Source organism: Podarcis vaucheri, assembly GCF_965113315.1.
Source record: "Podarcis vaucheri genome assembly, chromosome: 9".
NCBI classification, from domain to species: Eukaryota; Metazoa; Chordata; class Lepidosauria; order Squamata; family Lacertidae; genus Podarcis; species Podarcis vaucheri.
In genome coordinates, this window is record NC_138767.1 from 3,044,669 (window position 1) to 3,064,225 (window position 19,557).

The window sequence follows — 19,557 nt, forward strand, 5'->3', positions numbered from 1 at the left end:
GGAGAGAGACGCCACTGCTCTGACTGCAGGCAGGATTGGTCTGGGGGAAGTGAAATGGCTCCTCCACCTAGAGAGGCCACGAAGACCCTTCCAGTTCCCAATAGGGGGAGTAATCCCTAAAGACAGGAGTGTTGTGTGTCCCCCCCCCCCAATCTGGTAAAATGTTCCCCTCTAGGACGTATACTTAATCAATCTTCCTCCACTTGGTGCCCTCCAACGCAACCTGTTGGTTAGGGCTGATGGCACCTAGAAGGCCCCTGGTTGGGGAAGGCTGTATTGGATTAATTATTGCAACAGAAAGTGGGCTACGACTGAGTCCTCCTTGCTTTATTTTCCAGGAGTTTCCATTATCTGAGGTTGCAAAATCAGGTCACCTGAGGATGCAGGATTGACAAAAGGCTTTTGAGTGCTGGTGTCAAAGACCTGATCTCTTCCATGCTCTTAATTCCACAATCTGGATAATTGATCATGGCTTCTATTAAAGGTGGGTCGTTTCATTGTCCATGAAGAGTTTTAATTAAACCATCGTTTATCAGGCTTCTTCTTACATATGCTTCTTTTTTGATCAAGACGGGGAAAGTTCTCCCAACATCGCAGTGGTGTTGTACATTTTGCTTTTATTCCACAAGCCCGTTTATTTTGCAGGTCATCTGGCTTGCCGACTACCCAGTAACTGAAAAGAAAAGGAAGCACAAATCAATGAGTCAGTCAAAACCAAATTATCCACATGGGATGTGTACTTTATTTCAGCATTAAGAGATCTCCCTCTCTCAGAACTTCGGGTTACAGGGCATTCAATGAAGCTGGACTGACAAAAGAAAAGGCTTCTTCACACAGCATGGAGTTAACTTGTGGAACTCACTTCCACAGGAGGTGGTGATGGCCACCAACTTGGAAGGCTTTAAAGCAGAGGCTCCTAAACCTATGTGGCCTACCACCTCCTTTCAGAAAAAAAAATATATATACCCAGCACCCGCCCTGGAAACTAACATTTTTTAAGTGAACAAATAAAAGATGCAGTCACAAATTTGCATTCTTTTATGTATCTATATTTCTACCCAGTGCTATTTTTCTAGAAAAAAGATGCCGGAACTCACCATGAACGCCTCCCTCTTTCTCTTCGAATGGCAATTGCACCTACCTGAGAGGTGCCAGACCTCACCTGAGAGGTTCTGGAACCCACCTGAGAGGTCCCAGAACTGAGTTCCTGCGAGTTTCCCCTGAAAAAAGCCCTGTTTCTACCTACATCCTACAACATAGTAAAGAAAGATTAAAATTCCATGGAGCGGACCAGAGTTAAGACTGCCGGCTCAGTCTGATCCATCCCAGGGGTGGAGCCGGTGCTGCATCCTGCCTGTCATGGGCCAAATAGGCAGGCAGTCTGCAATCCACTTCCTGGGTCTGGGTGAAGCCAAAAAGGGTTCACCCTAGCCTGGGAAAACCTCTCACCTCCAGCACAATTGCCGGATCCTGGTAACCTTTGTTGCCAACCCACAACGGAGCCCACCCTGGCAGTAAGCGTCATTACATAACAGATGAAACACATATGAATGGTTTTCCAAACTTCTCTTCTCTTCTCTTCTCTTCTCTTCTCTTCTCTTCTCTTCTCTTCTCTTCTCTTCTCTTCTCTTCCCTTCCCTTCCCTTCCCTTCCCTTCCCTTCCCTTCCCTTCCCTTCCCCCCCTTATTTTTATTCAACGTCCCCTTCGATTGTTCCAAAAAGATGACTTCTAGTGTTATGAGAGAGCCATTTCCGCCTCGGAGGAGATGGTGTTGCGGGCCAACTCCACCCACACACGCGCGGGGGCAGGGAATCCCCGGGCGTGTCACCGAGCCAGCCAGCCAATCAGCTGGCCAGGTATGAGGGGCCTGGCCTATTTAAGGCCAGGCACACCCGGGGACCGCCCTCTTTTCACCCGGACAGCGGATCTGGGCCAGTGGAAGTCTAACGCATACAGGGCTTACTTAAGAAGGTAATTGATGATGGTGGCAAAACCTGACCTCGATCTTTCTATTTATTTCCTTTCAGAATTACAAAAGATACACATCTGGTTGGTGGGCCACAGTATTGTCCATTGGGCCAATGTTCGAGCCAAGACTACCGGGCTGGGGCCTAACTTAAACTTGCCTGCCAATGTTGAGCTGACGTGGATGTCGAGAAGAGGGATGTGCTGGAGGGAATTCAAGCCAGTGGTGATGGCGAGAGCTGCCGTTGACGGCCCCCCGGATGCCTTGGTTATTCAGTTGGGGGAAAACGACTTGGCATACCGCAAAGCTATTGACTTGAGATGGAATATATTTGACGATCTGGCTGAATTGATGGCGGCTTTCCCAAGCATTACAATTCTGCGGTCCTCGTTGCTTGAAAGGAGGATGTGGAGAGATTGTGTGAGCCCGGTTGGGGTCAACAAAGCACAAAAGGTTTTGGAGCAGGCTGTGCAGCGTAGAGTGGCGGCTGTGGGGGGGTGCGTCATTGGCCACCCAAGCATCCAGTACAGCAACGAGGCCCTCTACAGACGGGATGGCGTGCATCTTTCAAATGCGGGAAACGACATTTGGTTGGGAGACATCATTGCAGGGATTAGGGATTGGTTACAGGCTTAAAGGTATTGGCGGCGAGCTTCGCTCGAGTGGCGGTTAGGCATTGGCAGGGGGAATTGTTATGCAAATGAGAGGGGGGGAAGGAAGCGCCATCACCTTCCCCCAAATAAAGGGGTAGTCCGGTAGAGGACTCCGGGGGGCGTTGCCTTGTCCAAACCCTAGGGAGGTAAGGGCCTCCGGCACGCCCCTGAGTGGTGACACCCGTGGGATCCTAGTTGGCATACTTCAGCAGGACCCCCCACGGTTTGTGGACAACCCTCCCGGTCACCATGTCGGGTAGTCGATAGGAGCCAATGCCTAAAGCCAATACCTTTCAATTCTGTAATCAATAAAGTTGTGGCCTTTTTATGCCCATTAACCTAAAATATTAGAATCATAGAATCATAGAATCATAGAATCATAGAGTTGGAAGAGACCACAAGGGCCATCGAGTCCAACCCCCTGCCAAGCAGGAAACACCATCAGAGCACTCCTGACATATGGTTGTCAAGCCTCTGCTTAAAGACCTCCAAAGTAGGAGACTCCACCACACTCCTTGGCAGCAAATTCCACTGTCGAACAGCTCTTACTGTCAGGAAGTTCTTCCTAATGTTTAGGTGGAATCTTCTTTCTTGTAGTTTGGATCCATTGCTCCGTGTCCGCTTCTCTGGAGCAGCAGAAAACAACCTTTCTCCCTCCTCTATGTGACATCCTTTTATATATTTGAACATGGCTATCATATCACCCCTTAACCTCCTCTTCTCCAGGCTAAACATGCCCAGCTCCCTTAGTCGTTCCTCATAAGGCATCGTTTCCAGGCCTTTGATCATTTTGGTTGCCCTCCTCTGGACACGTTCCAGTTTGTCAGTGTCCTTCTTGAACTGTGGTGCCCAGAACTGGACACAGTACTCCAGGTGAGGTCTGACCAGAGCAGAATACAGTGGCACTATTACTTCCCTTGATCTAGATGCTATACTCCTATTGATGCAGCCCAGAATTGCATTGGCTTTTTTAGCTGCCGCGTCACACTGTTGGCTCATGTCAAGTTTGTGGTCAACCAAGACTCCTAGATCCTTTTCACATGTACTGCTCTCAAGCCAGGTGTCACCCATCTTGTATTTGTGCCTCTCATTTTTTTTGCCCAAGTGCAATACTTTACATTTCTCCCTGTTAAAATTCATCTTGTTTATTTTTGCCCAGTTCTCTAATCTGTCAAGGTCGTTTTGAAGTGTGATCCTGTCCTCTGGGGTGTTAGCCACCCCTCCCAGTTTGGTGTCATCTGCAAATTTGATCAGGATGCCCTTGAGTCCATCATCCAAGTCGTTGATAAAGATGTTGAATAAGACCGGGCCCAAGACAGAACCCTGTGGCACCCCACTAGTCACTCTTCTCCAGGATGAAGAGGAACCATTGATGAGCACCCTTTGGGTTCGGTCAGTCAGCCAGTTACAAATCCACTGAGTGGTAGCATAGTCAAGACCGCATTTTACCAGCTTCTTTACAAGAATATCATGGGGCACCTTGTCAAATGCCTTGCTGAAATCAAGGTAGGCTACATCCACTGCGTTCCCTTCATCTACCAGGCTTGTAATTCTGTCAAAAAACGAGATCAGGTTAGTCTGACATGACTTATTTTTCAGAAATCCATGCTGACTATTGGTGATCACAGCATTCCTTTCTAGGTGCTCACAGACTGTTTGCTTAATGATCTGCTCCAGAATCTTCCCTGGTATTGATGTCAGACTGACTGGGCGGTAATTATTTGGGTCCTCTCTTTTCCCCTTTTTGAAAATAGGGACAACATTTGCCCTCCTCCAGTCTGCCGGGACTTCGCCTGTTCTCCAGGAATTCTCAAAGATGACTGCCAGTGGTTCTGAGATCACATCTGCCAGTTCTTTTACTACTCTTGGATGCAGTTCATCTGGCCCTGGAGACTTGAATACATCTAAACTAGCCAAATATTCTTGTACTATCTCCTTAGTTATTCTGGGCTGTGTTTCCTTTGCTGAATTGTTTGCTCCAAATTCTTCAGGTCGGGCATTGTTTTCTTTATCGGAGAAGACTGAGGCAAAGAAGGCATTGAGTAGTTCAGCCCTTTCTGTGTCCCCTGTTTGCATTTCACCATCTTCTCCTCTGAGTGATCCCATTGTTTCTTTGTTCTTCCTTTTGCTACGAACATACCCATAAAAGCCTTTTTTGTTGCTTTTAACCTCTCTAGCAAGCCTGAGTTCATTCTGTGCTTTAGCTTTTCTGACTTTGTGTCTACACGTGCTGGCTATTTGTTTGAATTCCTCTTTGGTGGTTTCCCCCCTTTTCCATTTTTTGTACACATCCTTTTTTAATCTTAATTCAGTTAAAAGTTCTTTAGATAGCCACCCTGGCTTCTTTAGGCACCTTCCATGTTTCCGTCTCATTGGTATTGCCTGACGTTGTGCTTTTAGTATCTCCCTCTTAACAAACTCCCAGCCATCATGAACTCCCTTTCCTTTTAGTATTGTTGTCCATGGGATCTCACCCAGCACTTCCCTAAGTTTTATGAAGTCGGCTTTCTTAAAGTCAAGAAATTGAGTCCTAGTATGTTTGGCTGCTCCTTTCCGCTGTATAGTAAACTTCAGAAGAGCATGATCACTCGCGCCTAATGATCCTTCCACTTCTACCCCACTAACCAGGTCATCAACATTGGTTAGGACCAGATCTAAAATGGCTGTTCAGTGTCCAGTGTCGTCATTTCACAATGGGGGGGGGGGAGAATTGCCACGCAATAGGAGAAAACCTTTTCTCTATCCTCTTTCTCCACACTCATTAGTTCTGAGTGGACATAGGATTCTGCAGTTAAGAAAGACTCAGGAAATGGTGATAAAATACAGCAGCAACCCATGCGGAGGTATTTTTTTAGAAAGGTATTTATATATGCTAAATGGCGAAATATTTCAAAGCGGTGTACAACATTGAATTTATTTATTTTTTAAATAGAAGATAAAGAGAAGTAGGTTCTTTATTCTGTAGTGCCAGAGCTAGTAATTAACTGGGATAGTGGTGGTGGAAAGCAACAATAACCACTGAATGATACTATGGAACAAAGCAAGCCCTGTGTACCTGCATTCCTACACTTTAGCAAATATTTAAGAAGCAGTAGACTTCCTCAAACTATCATAGTTTAACAAGATGAGGTGAAAAAGCATTGCTTGGTCTTCTAAAGAATGGTGGGGAGCAGAGCTGAGGGGGAGGCAAAGGGGACATTCTGTCGCCACCCTGCACTAGTCATGGACTGGTCCTGTTGTTCGGATGCCTGATTATTGTCTTCCAAAGTAACTACTCTATTCTGAACTTAAAAATGGAAAGTGTAAAGCCGGTGGTCAACAAAAGAGGTTTAGAAACTCTCTCAAAGCAAATCTTAAAAAATGTAGTATAAACACCTACAATTGGGAATCACTGGCCCATGAGCACTCCAGTTGGAGAATAGCCTTTACCAAAGGTGTCACGGACTTTGAAGACACTCAAACTCAGGACAAAAGGGAGAAATGTGCTAAGAGGAAGACATGTTTGGCATACCCTCACCGTGATCAACTCCTGCCTGGAAACCAATGTCCCCACTGTGGAAGGATGTGTGTTTCCAGAATTGGCCTCCATAGTGACTTACGGACTCAGTGTTAAGACAATATTATCAGCTACAAGTGACTGCTAAAGAAGAAGAAGAAGAAGAAGAAGAGGAAGAGGAAGAGGAAGAAGAAGAAGAAGAAGAAGAAGAAGAAGAAGAAGAAGAACAACAACAACAACAACAACAACGGGGTGATTTGAAGGACTACAGTGTCCATGTACATGGTGAGGGTGGAGAGAAGGCATGGGTGAAGGGGCATTTGGCTATGTGGAGTCCTAGGTGGCTGGTGCCCATAAGTAGTGGCAGAGTGGAAGGCAAGGAGACTAACCATATGTGGAGCCAACAACAGGAAGAACCACCTCAGCTCCACCCAAGATTGGTTGTAGGTATAAGAAGGCTGAGGACAGACTGAGGTTGGTGAGGCACATTCGCCCTACTGGACCAGCCCCTGCCATGTTGGGTGATTTCTTGTCTCAGTGTAGAAGCCCTTCATTGTTGAGCATGAAACTACTATCAAGCCCCGTCAAACTATGCAGCATTACCACTTCTGATGAAGCTGGACAATATAATATTGCTTCCTCCCTACAAAACCGCCTTTCTGACATGGAACATAAAATGCAATGGAAATAAAATACTGTGCTGGGTTCTAGATGCAGGCAAAGGACAGGAAGAGCTTTCAATGAAGAAAGAAACATGAATTCTTAACAAAATTTCTACAATGTAATAAACAGAGAAAGGTTGCTTCCAGACTCACCCTCGGAGAAGGGCAGTTTCATCTATCCATTTCCATCTTCCCATATAATATAGCCCAATCCAGAAGTCATGTTGTTCGTTTTTAATTGCATTTTCCAGGAACTCCTGCTAAAAGCACAATCAGAAAGTCTTTCCCGGGAATAAGAGGCCAGAATCCCCCCTCAGGTCACCCCCAGACTGTGGCCTCATCTGCACTGTGAAGTATCATACCTAGGGGATTTTAACATCCATGCCGACACAAAATTACAAGGGGCCTCTTGGGACTTTGTGGAATGCATGGCCTCCATGGGGCTGTCCCTAAATAAGTTTGGCCCAACTCATAGCCGTGGACATGCCTTAGACCTGGTGTTCACCTCTATGGATGATGGTGATCTGACACTGAGTAAAAGTGAGACAAAAGAAGTGTCATGGTCAGATCACTTCCTGGTGCAACTGGACTTCTCCGTGACCCTTCTCCTCTGCAGGGAGATGGGACTGATTCGGATGGTCTGCCCCTGCCACTTAATGGATCCAAATGGTTTCCAGAGAGTGCTAGGGGATGTTTTATCCCATGCTGATGGCTTTCAGCTGATTCCCTGGTGACTTGTTGGAATGCAGAGTTAACCAGGGCTATTGACTGTCTGGCTCCAAATTTCCCTCTCTGATTGCATGAAGCCTGGACAGCCTCATGGTTTTCCCTGGAGCTGAGGACGATAAAACAATCATTGAGACTGCTAGAGCGCCGGTGGCAGAAAACTCATTCTGAATCGGACTGGACACAGGTCAGAGCTCAATTTCAAGCCTGCCAAGTGGCAATGGTGACGGTGAAGAGGACCTTCTTCGCCCCCTCTATTGCATCTGCAGAAAACAGTGGCAGGAGACTCTTTCAAGTGGTTCGCAATCTATCAGAACTACCTTTATCATCAGGGCCTGGTAGGGACCCCAAGATCTCATGCAATGCTTTTTCAAAGATTTTTTGCAGATAAAGTTGCTCAGATTCGGAAGGAGGTAGATTGCACTGTGGGAGTAGGGCCGAGGCAGGAGAGTGCTGGAGTCCTGTCTAGTCATGTTATATGAGATCAATTCCAATCTGTTACCTCCGATGATGTGGACAGGCTGCTTGGATGAGTGAAACTAGCCACCTGTCTTCCTGATTCTTGTCCATCCTGGCTGATAAAAGCAAACTGGGAAGGGTGGGGTGTTGGGCGCTGTGGGGTGGTGAATGCTTCCCTCTGTGAGGGAGCCTTCCAAGGCCCACTGAAAGAGGCGGTCTTTAAACCGCTTCTTAAAACCATCTTTAGATGCTGTCAATATGGCCAACTATGGCCCAGTCTCAAATCTTCCAGTCTTGGGCAAGGTGATTGAGCGGATTGCTGCTGAACAACAATCCACGCCTGGAGAATGCGGATGATTTGGATCCCTTTCAGTCGGGATTCAGGCCTCGACTGAAACTGCCTTGGTCGTGCTGGTCGATGATATCCGGCGGGCTAGGGACAAAGGTGAGAGCTGTTTCCTAGTTCTGCTGGATCTCTCAGAGCAGCTTTTGACACCATCGACCATAACGTCCTTCTGGACCGTCTAGAGGGGCTGGGAGCTGGGGGCACTGTTATACAGTGTTTCCGCTCCTTCCTCCTGGGGCGTGTCCAGAAAGTGGTGTTGGGGGATGAGTGTTCAGACCCCTGGGCTCTCACTTGTGGGGTGCCTCAGGGTTCCGACCTCTCCCCCATGCTTTTTAACATCTACATGAAACTGCTGGGAGAGATCATCGGGGGTTTGGGCTGGGTGTTCATCAGTATGCGGATGATACCCAGCTCTACCTCTCTTTTAAATCAATACCAGTGAGGGCAGTGAAGGTCCTGTGTGAGTGTCTGGAGAGGGTTGGAGGATGGATGGTGGTTAATGGATTGAGGCTGCATCCTGACAAACAGAAGTACTGTTCTTGGGGGAAAGGGGCGGGTTGGTGTAGAGGGCTCCCTGGTCCTGAATGGGGTAACTGTGCCCCTGAAGGACCAGGTGTGCAGCCTGGGAGTCATTTTGGACTCACAGCTGTCCATGGAGGCACAGGTTAATTCTGTGTCCAGGGCAGCTGTCTCCCAGCTCCATTTGGTAATCCGGCTGAGACCCTAACTGCCCGCGGACTGTCTCGCCAGAGTGGTGCATTTTCTAGTTATCTCCTGCTTGGACTACAGCAATGTGCTCTACACAGGGCTACCTTTGAAGGGACTCAGAGACTGCAATTAATCCAGAACGCGGCAGCTGGACTGGTGACTGGGAGTGGCTGCCGAGACCATATAACACCAGTCCTGAAAGATCTGCATTGGCTCCCAGTATGTTTCCGAGCACAATTCAGAGTGTTGGTGCTGACCTTAAAGCCCTAAATGGCCTTGGTCCTGTATACCTGAAGGAGCGTTTCCACCCCCATTGTTCACCCCGGACACCGAAGTCCAGTGGCGAGGGCCTTCTGGCGGTTCCCTCACTGTGAGAAGCTAAGCTACAGGGAACCAGGCAGAGGGCCTTCTTGGTAGTGGCACCTGCCCTGAGGAATGGCCTCCTGTCAGATGTCAAGGAAATAAGCAGTTCACTGGGAAACAAATTTTTTGTTGCATTGACACCTGCAGTTGTTCTAACCTAATTTCGACATGCTGATTTCATATCTGAAGTTGGTTTTGTTCTGTAAGCTCTAGTTTTTTTGCAATTCATGTTTTTCACTTTTCACCATAATCTTTGTTTTTCACAATGCAATAATTCAATATTTTATTAAACACATAGCCAAAGTATTACAATATGAGCATAAATGTAAGTGACGTATAGCATTGAACATGACATGTATAGCACTGAAAATGACATGTATATCTATGTACAGTTGGAGGTATGCAAAAAAATGTATTCCCTTGGGATACACAGTATACTGGGGAACAATTTGTTTTCCATTTTCTGCTGCATGAGATTTTTCAACTGTTCTTATATGTTCTTTCAATGCTGATTTCAAATCAGAAATCGATTTTCGTGTACGTGCTATAGTTATCTTTCAATTTCTGACTTTTGCCGATATGCCATATTTACACTGGGGATAAGTGGAACTGACATGTTGATCTACCCTAAGCACATGGTAATTATTGTTTTGCAAACTTAATTTTTCTTTATTTTTATAGTTTTGTATCATAAATATTTGTATTTTTCCGATCGGACCATGGCTTCTTCTTTAAGTAGACAAAAATGTATAAACAAGCCTGTTTGAGTGTTCACATATCTTGGGATATGTGCTGCTGCTGTGCACTGGGGCTGAAGAGTTACAGAATGTCCTGTGCTGTTCTCTAGAGGGAAGATGCCCAGAGAGGTTTCAAGTGCGGGGGCTTTGCATCATCGCCCCCCTGGTGTTTCCCACAATCCCTTCCCCCCTCAGATTCCAAAGTGGGTTATCTATCCACAGAACTCTGGGAATTGTAACACTGTGAGAGGAATAGGAGGTCTGCTAAAAAGCTCTCAGCATCTTTAACAAACTTCCCAGGATCCTTTGGGGGATGCCATGACCGTAAAGTGGTACAATCATGCTTTAAATGTATGGTGCAGCTATGGCCAAAGTATCTCGCCCAGGAAGGCTTAAAACCATCAAATTGCAAAGGATTATTCATGCCATTTCTATATACAGTGTTCAGCTAGCTTACCTCCTCTTTGTCGTTTTGAATAATAATCAGTTTGGATTTTTTATTCTCACAAAGCCTTTCTGCATCATGCCAGTATACTAGTCCATCATCAAATAAATAGAGAGCCTCTTTGTATGGCTGCCACTTTTGACGATGATTTGATGTGAGGTCATCTTTGAACCAAGCCAGAAAGTGGGAAGGTGGGGGCAGAAAAGCAGATTTAGCAGGAGCTGGGCTGAAGGTCTAACAGAACCTGCCCCCCCCATAAAGTCATTATGAATTACATACTGATATTTCATTACAATCCAGCAAAAGACATGGTAGCGACTCTGAAAGGTTCTAATAAAGGACAACATTTAGCCAGGTCATTTGTACTCCATTTCCTTCCTTGTTCCACTGTTTCCATTCATCAACAGATTGGTAATCCTATGAAGATTGTGCAGCACCCCCAATCTCTGCCTGAGCAGTTGCAAGATTCTGGGAGGTTCCAGTTGCTTGCCCAGGGTTGTGTTTCCACTGAGAAAATTGAGGAATAGTGGAGGTGAGTGTCGTTTATTTGACACATATTTAGACAAGATACTTCAGATGAGATTCTTGCATGTCAGTGCAGCCTCCTCCAGCCACATTGAATTCTACCTCTTTCCCCTTTCTTGTTCCCAGAACACCTTGCTCTAAGCAACTCTCCCCCCCACCTCGTTTTTAAAGGTGGCATTTTTCTTGTAACCTATGTAATCATTCAGCATAGCCTTGACAACCTCCCCTCCCCAGAAATAGCCTGTCAGAAGTGCTTCACTATAGGGCATTCAGGACCAGGTATATCCCAGGTGAGAAAAAAACACATTGAGAGAGAGCTCCAATTCAATGGGATGCAGCGATCTTCTCAGTGTTTCCCAAACTTGGGTCTCCAGCTGTTTTCAAACTACAGTTCCCATCATCCCTGACCACTGGTCCTGCTAGCTAGGGATGATGGGAGTTGTAGTCCAACAACAGCTGGGGACCCAAGTTTGCGAAACACTCTTCTAACTCCTAAACTTATTCTCTGATACCTCTTTGAATTCTCCCAGTCTTAACAAACAGTGGAACAGTAACAGAAAGGTATCCTGTTTCTTTCACAGAGACATTACTGTGGGTGTCTGCTATAGGAGAGATATAGTAGTCATGGGAGATTTCAGCTACATTGATATCCGCTGGAACTCACTCTGTCAAGAGTGTAAAGATAAAGGTAAAGGGACCCCTGACCATTAGGTCCAGTCGTGGCCAACTCTGGGGTTGCGGCGCTCATCTCGCTTTAATGGCCGAGGGACCTGGCATACAACTTCCAGGTCATGTGGCCAGCAGGACAAAGCTGCTTCTGGTGAACCAGAGCAGCGCACGGAAACGCTGTTTACCTTTCCGCCGGAGCGGTACCTATTTATCTACTTGCACTTTGACGTGCTTTTGAACTGCCAGGTTGGCAGGAGCAGGGACTGAACAACGGCAACTCACGCCGCCGCGGGGATTCGAACCGCCGACCTTCTAATCGGCAAGCCCTAGGTTCTGTGGTTTAACCCACAGTGCCACCTGTGTCGGTGTCAAATGTGTAAGGTCCAGCAAATTCCTCATTTGCCGTGCTGACAATGGTTGGCAGGGTAGAGTCACAGTGGTTGGGTGATAATGAGCAAATCCCAATTTGAGGCACAATGACCCGAGGTCTAAGCATTGGAGGGGTCCCTGTTCACCTCATATGGAGGGTGAGGCACTTCAGTCTTCATATCCCAAACTCCCAGAATTCAGCCAACTTCCGCCACCAATTAGGAATCCATTCAAGGAGGAGTTTATCAATTCACACAGCCACAAAAATCCAAAGTCACAAAACTCTAATCCAAATTTCTCCCTCGAGTTGCTTGGTCTTTTTCTCAAAGTGGAATTGATAGATTCTAGAGGATGGTGGGACCTTTATACCTTCAACAGCTGTGCAGATGAGGGGCTTTCAGTACATGGGTCCCCCTATCCTCTGATTTCTTAGCATCACCATCTTAAGAATAACTTACTGATTGCGGACTGGACTTCATTTGCTCTGTCTGCCCATATAAGCAATTCACCTGCTAACTTCCCAGCTTCATCAAGTATTTCAGAATCTGAAAGGTTTGGATAATTCAGGTCAGTGAAATCTCAAACAGCTGTTCAACTCTATAAAAAGGCTGTTTCCCTATAACTTGTGACTGGCCACATTCTAGCATTCAGGGTGGTCTGTAATCTGCTGAGCATTGATCTGACCCTCCCCCCTCCATAACGCTTTGTATTTTTAAGAAAAATCTCAAGCGGTTTACAGCATATTAAATCAATAAAACATAAATAAAACAATCTGAAGAAAGTCAAATATAGAGTATACAGTCAAAGCAACATAGCAGAAAACTGAAATATTATCTTAAAGATTTCAAAATAAAACATTACAAAGGAGGTCAACTACAGAATACATATTTAACATAGTAGGGCTGGTGAGTGTGGGCCCAGCCCCCTAGGCCAGGTGGAAAGGCCTTGCAGGGAGCGGCCCCCTCGCCCCACAGTCGGGCAGTGTTCCTCTGGCCTCATGAGGAGCCTCTTCAGTGGGGCTGGTGAGTGTGGGCCTCGCCCCCTAGGCCAGATGGAAAGGGCCTTGCAGGGAGTGGCCTTCATGCCCCACAGTCAGGCAATGTTCCTCCAGCCTCATGAGAAGCCTCTTCAGTGGGGCTGGTGAGTGTGGGCCCTGCCCCATGGCCAGTTGGAAAGGGCCTTGTGGGGAGCGGCCTCCATGCCCCACAGACGGGCAATGTTCCTCCAGCCTCATGAGAAGCCTCTTCAGTGGGGCTGGGTGGGTTTGGCCAGGTGGAAAGCAAAGAAGCTCTTCTATGGGGCTATACCCTCTGCTGGAGCAGGGGCAAGGAGTGGCCCTAAGTGTATAGACTATGACACCTTCCTTACCATTCCTTCCTTGGAGGGATGGTTTCTCTTTGACCATGAAGTCCCTGATCATTTTCATTGCTAAATCTATTTCAGGTGTTTTGTGATCCCGTTTATGAATATCTATGGAAGAGTTAGAAGGGAAAGAAATGGTGTGTCAGCTGATGCGACGGTACCCCCACCCCAGAATTGCTGCGGCTGATTTGGAATCAAGGCTCCCCGTGTGTTAGCAATTTTTTAAGGCTCTTCCCATCTCAAAGCAAAAGTGTTTAATGAAGCATCAGGCAGCAGAGTGGGTAACATTCCAGTAATAAAACTGCATTAAAATGAAACCTGTAGATCACCCTGTGAAGGGTGGTCTATAAATTGAATAAAATCAATGTGGATAAATAAAGGCCAGGTTACAACATCTCGTAACAACATTAAATAAATGAGATAAAGTAAAAGCTCAGAGTTAGGGCCATATCCAGTCTCTTTTCTGTCATGCCACCTAATGGACAGTGGGACAATGAGACAATCCACTCCTATGTCCAAGATCTAGGGACCTGAGCAGGTTGTACAAGACAATGTGTCCTTCAGACCCTTGGGATCCAAGTCAGTGAAGACTTCCTAGGTCAATACCAGAACCTTAAATTCATCCCACAAATGAATAAGTAACACATGAAGGGCTTAGACTTTTAAAAGGAGACACACACAAACATCTGATTGTGCTCAGAAATCAATATGATTTCCCTGTCCTTTGACAACTTCTACTCATCTAGGGCTAGGGAGAAGGTCAGAGACGGAGGATGGCTTCCTAGATGACTTGAAGACCTCTTTTGTTTGCCCGTGAGATATCCTGCAGAACCTGTGACAGTCTCTTTAAGAGAAGCAAGCTCTTACCCAGCATGCAAAGATAAGAAGAAAGACGAGCAGGGAGTTGCAAGTAGGACAAGTGACTGCACAGGTTGCTTCATAATGTTGGCCTCTGGAGCAGCTAAGCAGTTATTGAGGGGCAAGATGATTTATAATGAAATGAAAAAGGTATTTAAGTATACCTTTCTTAAGAAACCAGAGGTTTTTCTCCTGGGTGTGGTTGGCCAATTGGTGTTAAAGAAAGACAGCAGCAAGAGTCCTTATAGCAAAGTATTGGAAGACACAAGAACTACCCACACTGGAAGAATGGCAGATGAAGGTGATCGACTACATGGGACTAGCTGAGATGACCGGCAGAATCCGAGACCAAGGAAAAGAGACAGTGGAGGAAGACTGGAAGAAATTCAAAGTCTATCTTAAGAACTATTATAAAATAAATGAATGCTAAAACGCCAAGGCTAGGAAATTAAGAGGTTACCGCTGCATTGATTTGGTAAAGACAAGAGGGGTAAAAGGTCAATCAGTTAAATTTTGAAGTAAGGATTTGCTGAAAGAAATTTGATAACAGGGATGCAGAAAGGGAAGGTATGGGGAAGTCGGAGAAACAGGGTTTATGAAAAGAAGGTTTTGAAATTTTACATGTTTCTGTGTTTGTTTGTCATTGTATTGTGTTCTGTATGTGTTAATTATGTGTTAAAAAACCAATAAAAATTTATATATATATAAAAAAAATATTGAGGGGCAAGAAAAATATTGAGGGGCAAGAAACAGGCATTTATTTGAATGGGTGAGATTTAGCCACATCCTTACCTTACACACTGGAATCAATGGGAGGTGAAAGGGCTTAGCTGTGGTTGGATTATGGTGACCCTTTTGAAAGTATTCTTCATACTGATGTAAAGCCAACCAGGATAATGCTAAAGGCTTACACAGCCGAGACTTACACAGACTAACTGCTCCAAATGCAGCAAAAAACAGGACGAGGCACAGCATCACTACAATAAATGTACCAATGGAAGAGACAAAGAACTCTTTTATCTCATGCAAAACAGCAGCGAGTTTTCCTTGATGGACAAAAAGAAAGAAAATCTGCTTAAGTACCATGGCTAACTTTTTTGCTTTTTCATTTCAAGTGACAGTAATGGATCCAGAAGTACTCCTTCAGAGGGAGTCTAACCCCATCCAGAACAGGCCATATCCCACCCATCTTGACTAGGGAACCACCCACTGACTGCACCTCAGTCTTGTCTGGATTAAACTTCCGTTTATTGGCTCTCATCCAGTCCATTACTGAGGCCAGGCATCGGTCTAGTATGTCAATTGCCATACCTGCAAATTTAAAGGGGAGATAGAGCTGTGTGTCATCAGCATTTCTCATAGCACACTCCAAAATCTGGATGACCATACTCTGCATGGGGGATGAAACTGAACTTTGAGGAACCCTGCGCTGAAGGCTCCATGGTGCTGAACAGAACTCCCCAAGCACAGTGACCCAAGCAGGACTAAAACCATTGCATAGCAGTGTCGCCCAATCCCAGCTCAGTCAGTCCCTCTGGAAGAATACCATAGTTGATGGTAGTGAAACGCAGTGCGAGATCAATGAGGATCAACAGAGCACACTTCTCCTGCCTCCCTCCCAGTAGAGCGAAGGCTGTCCTGTTGCGAAATAGCTTTAATAAACGAGGTCCCTACAGGATGTCTGGCTTGAGATTCTCTTTGTTGCATGCTTATTTAAAGGTTTGGCTCCTCACCTGGGTGAGGAGCAGTGCTGTAGAGGTAAATGCTTACCACATTGTGGATCAGTGGAGAACACAGCCCGAGGCTGGCATAGAACTAGTTTGCTTGGCTAAAGGAGCCTGTTGGAGTGACAGAGCACGGCTGGCTTTTTCTCCAGGCCTGCCCACCATGACTGGCCACATATGCCTCCTGTTGCTCTCCCACCTTTCCTTTCCAGTGTGTTCCTCGACTAGCCTATGAACCAGTTCTATGTGTGATGCATACATACCCTTTCTAGGAGGTGGTTTTCGTCTGCGTTTTAGTATTGACCTGGATGCCACATTAGATCTGGAAGAGACATTGGATCTGGAAGCCACATTAGATCTGGAAGCCACATTGGATCTGGAAGCCACATTGGATCTGGAAGCGGCATTGGATCTGGAAGCCACACTGGTTCTTGAAGCTGCATTGTGGTGTTGGGTCACATAGTATGTAATTTACTAGAACATCAGCGAAATACACTGTCTGCAATAGTCAAAATCAAAAAAATTCCTTCCAGTAGCACCTTAGAGATCAACTAAGTTTGTTCTGGCTATAAGCTTTCGTGTGCATGCACACTTCTTCAGATACACTTAAGGAGAAGTCACCAGACCCTTATATATAGTGGGAGGGTGGCCTGGGTATTTCTCAGAAGGGTATTGGGAGATGGGTGATTGACTCAATGGGTATGGTAAACCTGTTGACGACTGTTAACGACTGCAATTAGTTCTACAGGAAAAAGCAAGGGATAGTTCAACAACTTTATAAACAACTTGGCTGAAGGAATTGGCAGATGACACCAAACTGGGAGGGGTAGCTAATTCCATGGAAGACAGAATTGGGATTTACATAGGTTTTGCCATTTCTTGAAACGTTGGTGCCAAACTTGGCATAAATGTTCCCAGGGTGGGGGTGGGGGGTGGTCTTCACCACCATTTAGATACCAGGTTCCATTTTTGTGCCACTTGAGATATGATCCCCAAACTCTGCAGAAAGGAAGGCTCAAGGTTTCCCTCCCAAGAGGTACAGGAACTCTGCCTTCCTGCATTGCACTGAAGAGGAAAAAGTAGGAACAACTTACGTTCTGTGAATGTCAGGCCTCTCACCATTTTAACTGCTCATTTGGACTGGTGCCTTATGTCATCCTGCGTTCAGAACCATATAAAGGAGTAGACAGTTAGCACAACTTCTATGAGAGAATTTAGTGCTCAAAAACCAAATCAGAGTAGCAGTCTGCAGAAGCTCACCTCTTTTTGTTGACAGGACCTTATTCTTAGCTGCCATCTTATCTCCTCATTTTGAGTGGGGTCTCATCCTGGAGTTCTTCTTAGTGACCATTTAATGGATTAGGCTGTTAAAATAATGTCTTGAGACAAACCTACCGTTTACAGAGCAGTCATATCAAGCTCTTCATTATACAAGGGAGTAGACATGAAAAGCTCTCTGGCATCCTGTCCTCACTTCATTTATAGACATGGAATCTCCTATTCCCTGGATATACAGTGGGAGAGAAGCAGACTGCCTTTCTCTCACTGTAAAGGGGCAGCTGGGGCCTTCTGAATTCTAGCTTAGTGACATACTTCATGCAAAAGGCTACAGTTCAATCCACAGTATTTCCCATCAGAAGGATCTCCAGCAGGAAGCCTTAGAAAGACCTCTCTTTCCAGAGATCATGGGCAGCTGTTGCCAGTTGGGCTAAAGAGCACATGGGGCAAGACAACCAATGGCCTTAGAAAAAGGCAGCAGACTACAAGCGACTTATCCCCTTTCCCCTTTTGGATACCGTGGTGCCTCCCGGAGTCCTTTATCTTCTCTCTGCCTCAGCTTCTTCCTGCCGATGTTCCTTCCTTCAACGGTTCCAACCACCTTCCGCTTTGATGCAGAACATTCCAGAGTTCCCATTCAGCTTCTGCTCTTCCCTGATTGGGACTGGCAGGCAGCCAATCAGCATTCCACATATAGCAGAAGTCCAGGAAAATATCTAGTTTAGTTATTGCTTACTCCACTTCCGTAGTACTCTCATGCACAAAAGTGACCTTCACGAGTATCTTTGGAATTCTGCAAATGACAATCGTGTTCTGTCCCCTTTAACCGCAGGGCTAAATGACTTCTGGGGAACTTCTTCAGTTAAGTGGATGAGCATCCCATCCCTCAAATTGTTGTATTTTTCTTCTTCTGAGACTAAATTTGGAACATGGACTGTTATCTCGCAGCTATTCAAATCCAGCAGTTCCACCCAGAATAATAATAAAATTTATTATTTATACCCCGTTTATCTGGCTGAGTTTCCCCAGCCACTTTGGGCGGCTTCCAATGGAGGGTTAAAAACAATACAGCATTAAATATAAAAAACTTCCCTAAACAGGGTTGCCTTCAGATGTCTTTTAAAGAGAAGATAGCTGCTTATTTCCTTCACATCTGAAGGGAGGGTGTTCCACAGGGCGTGCGCCACTACCGAGACCATATCAACTACAGGCAAGCAATTGAAATTTAAAAGCACAATTTAGTTCTGAATATTTTTTAGCCTTCTACAGTGGTACCTCGGGTTACAGACGCTTCAGGTTACAGACGCTTCAGGTTATAGAGACTGCTAACCCAGAAATAGTACCTCAGGTTAAGAACTTTGCTTCAGAATGAGAACATAAATTGTGCGGTGGCGGCAGCGGCAGCAGGAGGCCCCATTAGCTAAAGTGGTACATCAGGTTAAGAACAGTTTCAGGTTAAGAACAGACCTCCAGAACGAATTAAGTTCTTAACCTGAGGTACCACTGTATTTGGAATGCTGAGGTACAAAGTGTAATGGATCCAAAATACAAAAGTTATGTATTATTTGCATAGCACATTTCTGCTAGCAGCGCGTCATCATCCACCCACTGGGCATGTGGTCTTTTTGTACCCAGGATCAAGGAGTGACCCCCAGTTACAAGTTAAGCGTCTTTCATTTTGATTTAGTTTTTTTTAAGACAAGTGTGAGGTTGACATTTAATCTTGAACTGGGATTGGTCTTTATCCTATTGATACCTGGATTTTATGTCAGCAGCTTGGAGACCCCATGCATTGTGGTATGTTATACCAAGGATGCTTCCTTCACCACATCTCTATGCCACCCACTGTTTTCCCTAACTAGCATAGGTGTTACATCTTGTGCTTCAGGCCTATGCTAGACATTCCCAGTTTTAAAACTATACAGTGGTATCCTGGTTCTTGGACGTAATCCATTCCTGAAGACCGTTTGAGTTCCGAAGCATTTGAAAACTGAGGTGCAAAGGGCCGTCTGTAAATTCAACTGAGAAAATTGAAAAAACACCCAGCAGAATCCGTTCAACCTCTAAGGTGCTTTCATAAATGGAAGCATTTACTTCTGGGTTTTCAGTGTTCGGGTTCCGAAATGTTCATCAACAGAGATGTTCCAGAATCGAGGTACCACTGTATTTGCTTTTGTTGCCTACACGCATTTGCTTCTGTTTATTATATG

At 45.6% G+C, this 19,557-nt stretch overlaps 1 protein-coding gene across 7 annotated transcripts; it reads right to left on the reverse strand.

Moving 5' to 3' along the window:
* Positions 1-312: 312 nt before the first annotated feature.
* On the reverse strand, positions 313-18,032 carry LOC309540052 (collectin-12-like). Of its 7 annotated transcripts, none has more exons than XR_014223040.1 (10): positions 17,866-18,032; positions 17,330-17,408; positions 17,164-17,227; positions 16,333-16,391; positions 15,272-15,391; positions 13,494-13,595; positions 12,584-12,670; positions 10,575-10,726; positions 6,932-7,035; positions 313-673 (listed from the first exon to the last, which is right to left on the reverse strand). XR_014223040.1 is itself a non-coding variant. In XM_082236653.1 (10 exons), exons 3-10 carry the CDS (start codon positions 17,189-17,191, stop codon positions 514-516), a joined length of 927 nt encoding a protein of 308 aa, XP_082092779.1. In that variant the 5' UTR covers positions 17,192-17,227; positions 17,330-17,408; positions 17,866-18,027; the 3' UTR covers positions 313-513. The 7 variants fall into 7 exon arrangements, 6 of the variants coding, with proteins under 6 accessions (XP_082092779.1, XP_082092777.1, XP_082092778.1 ...); XM_082236653.1 differs by having other exon boundaries at positions 16,333-16,506; positions 17,866-18,027; XM_082236651.1 differs by having other exon boundaries at positions 6,932-7,038; positions 16,333-16,506; positions 17,866-18,027.
* Between the last annotated feature and the right edge of the window lie 1,525 nt (positions 18,033-19,557).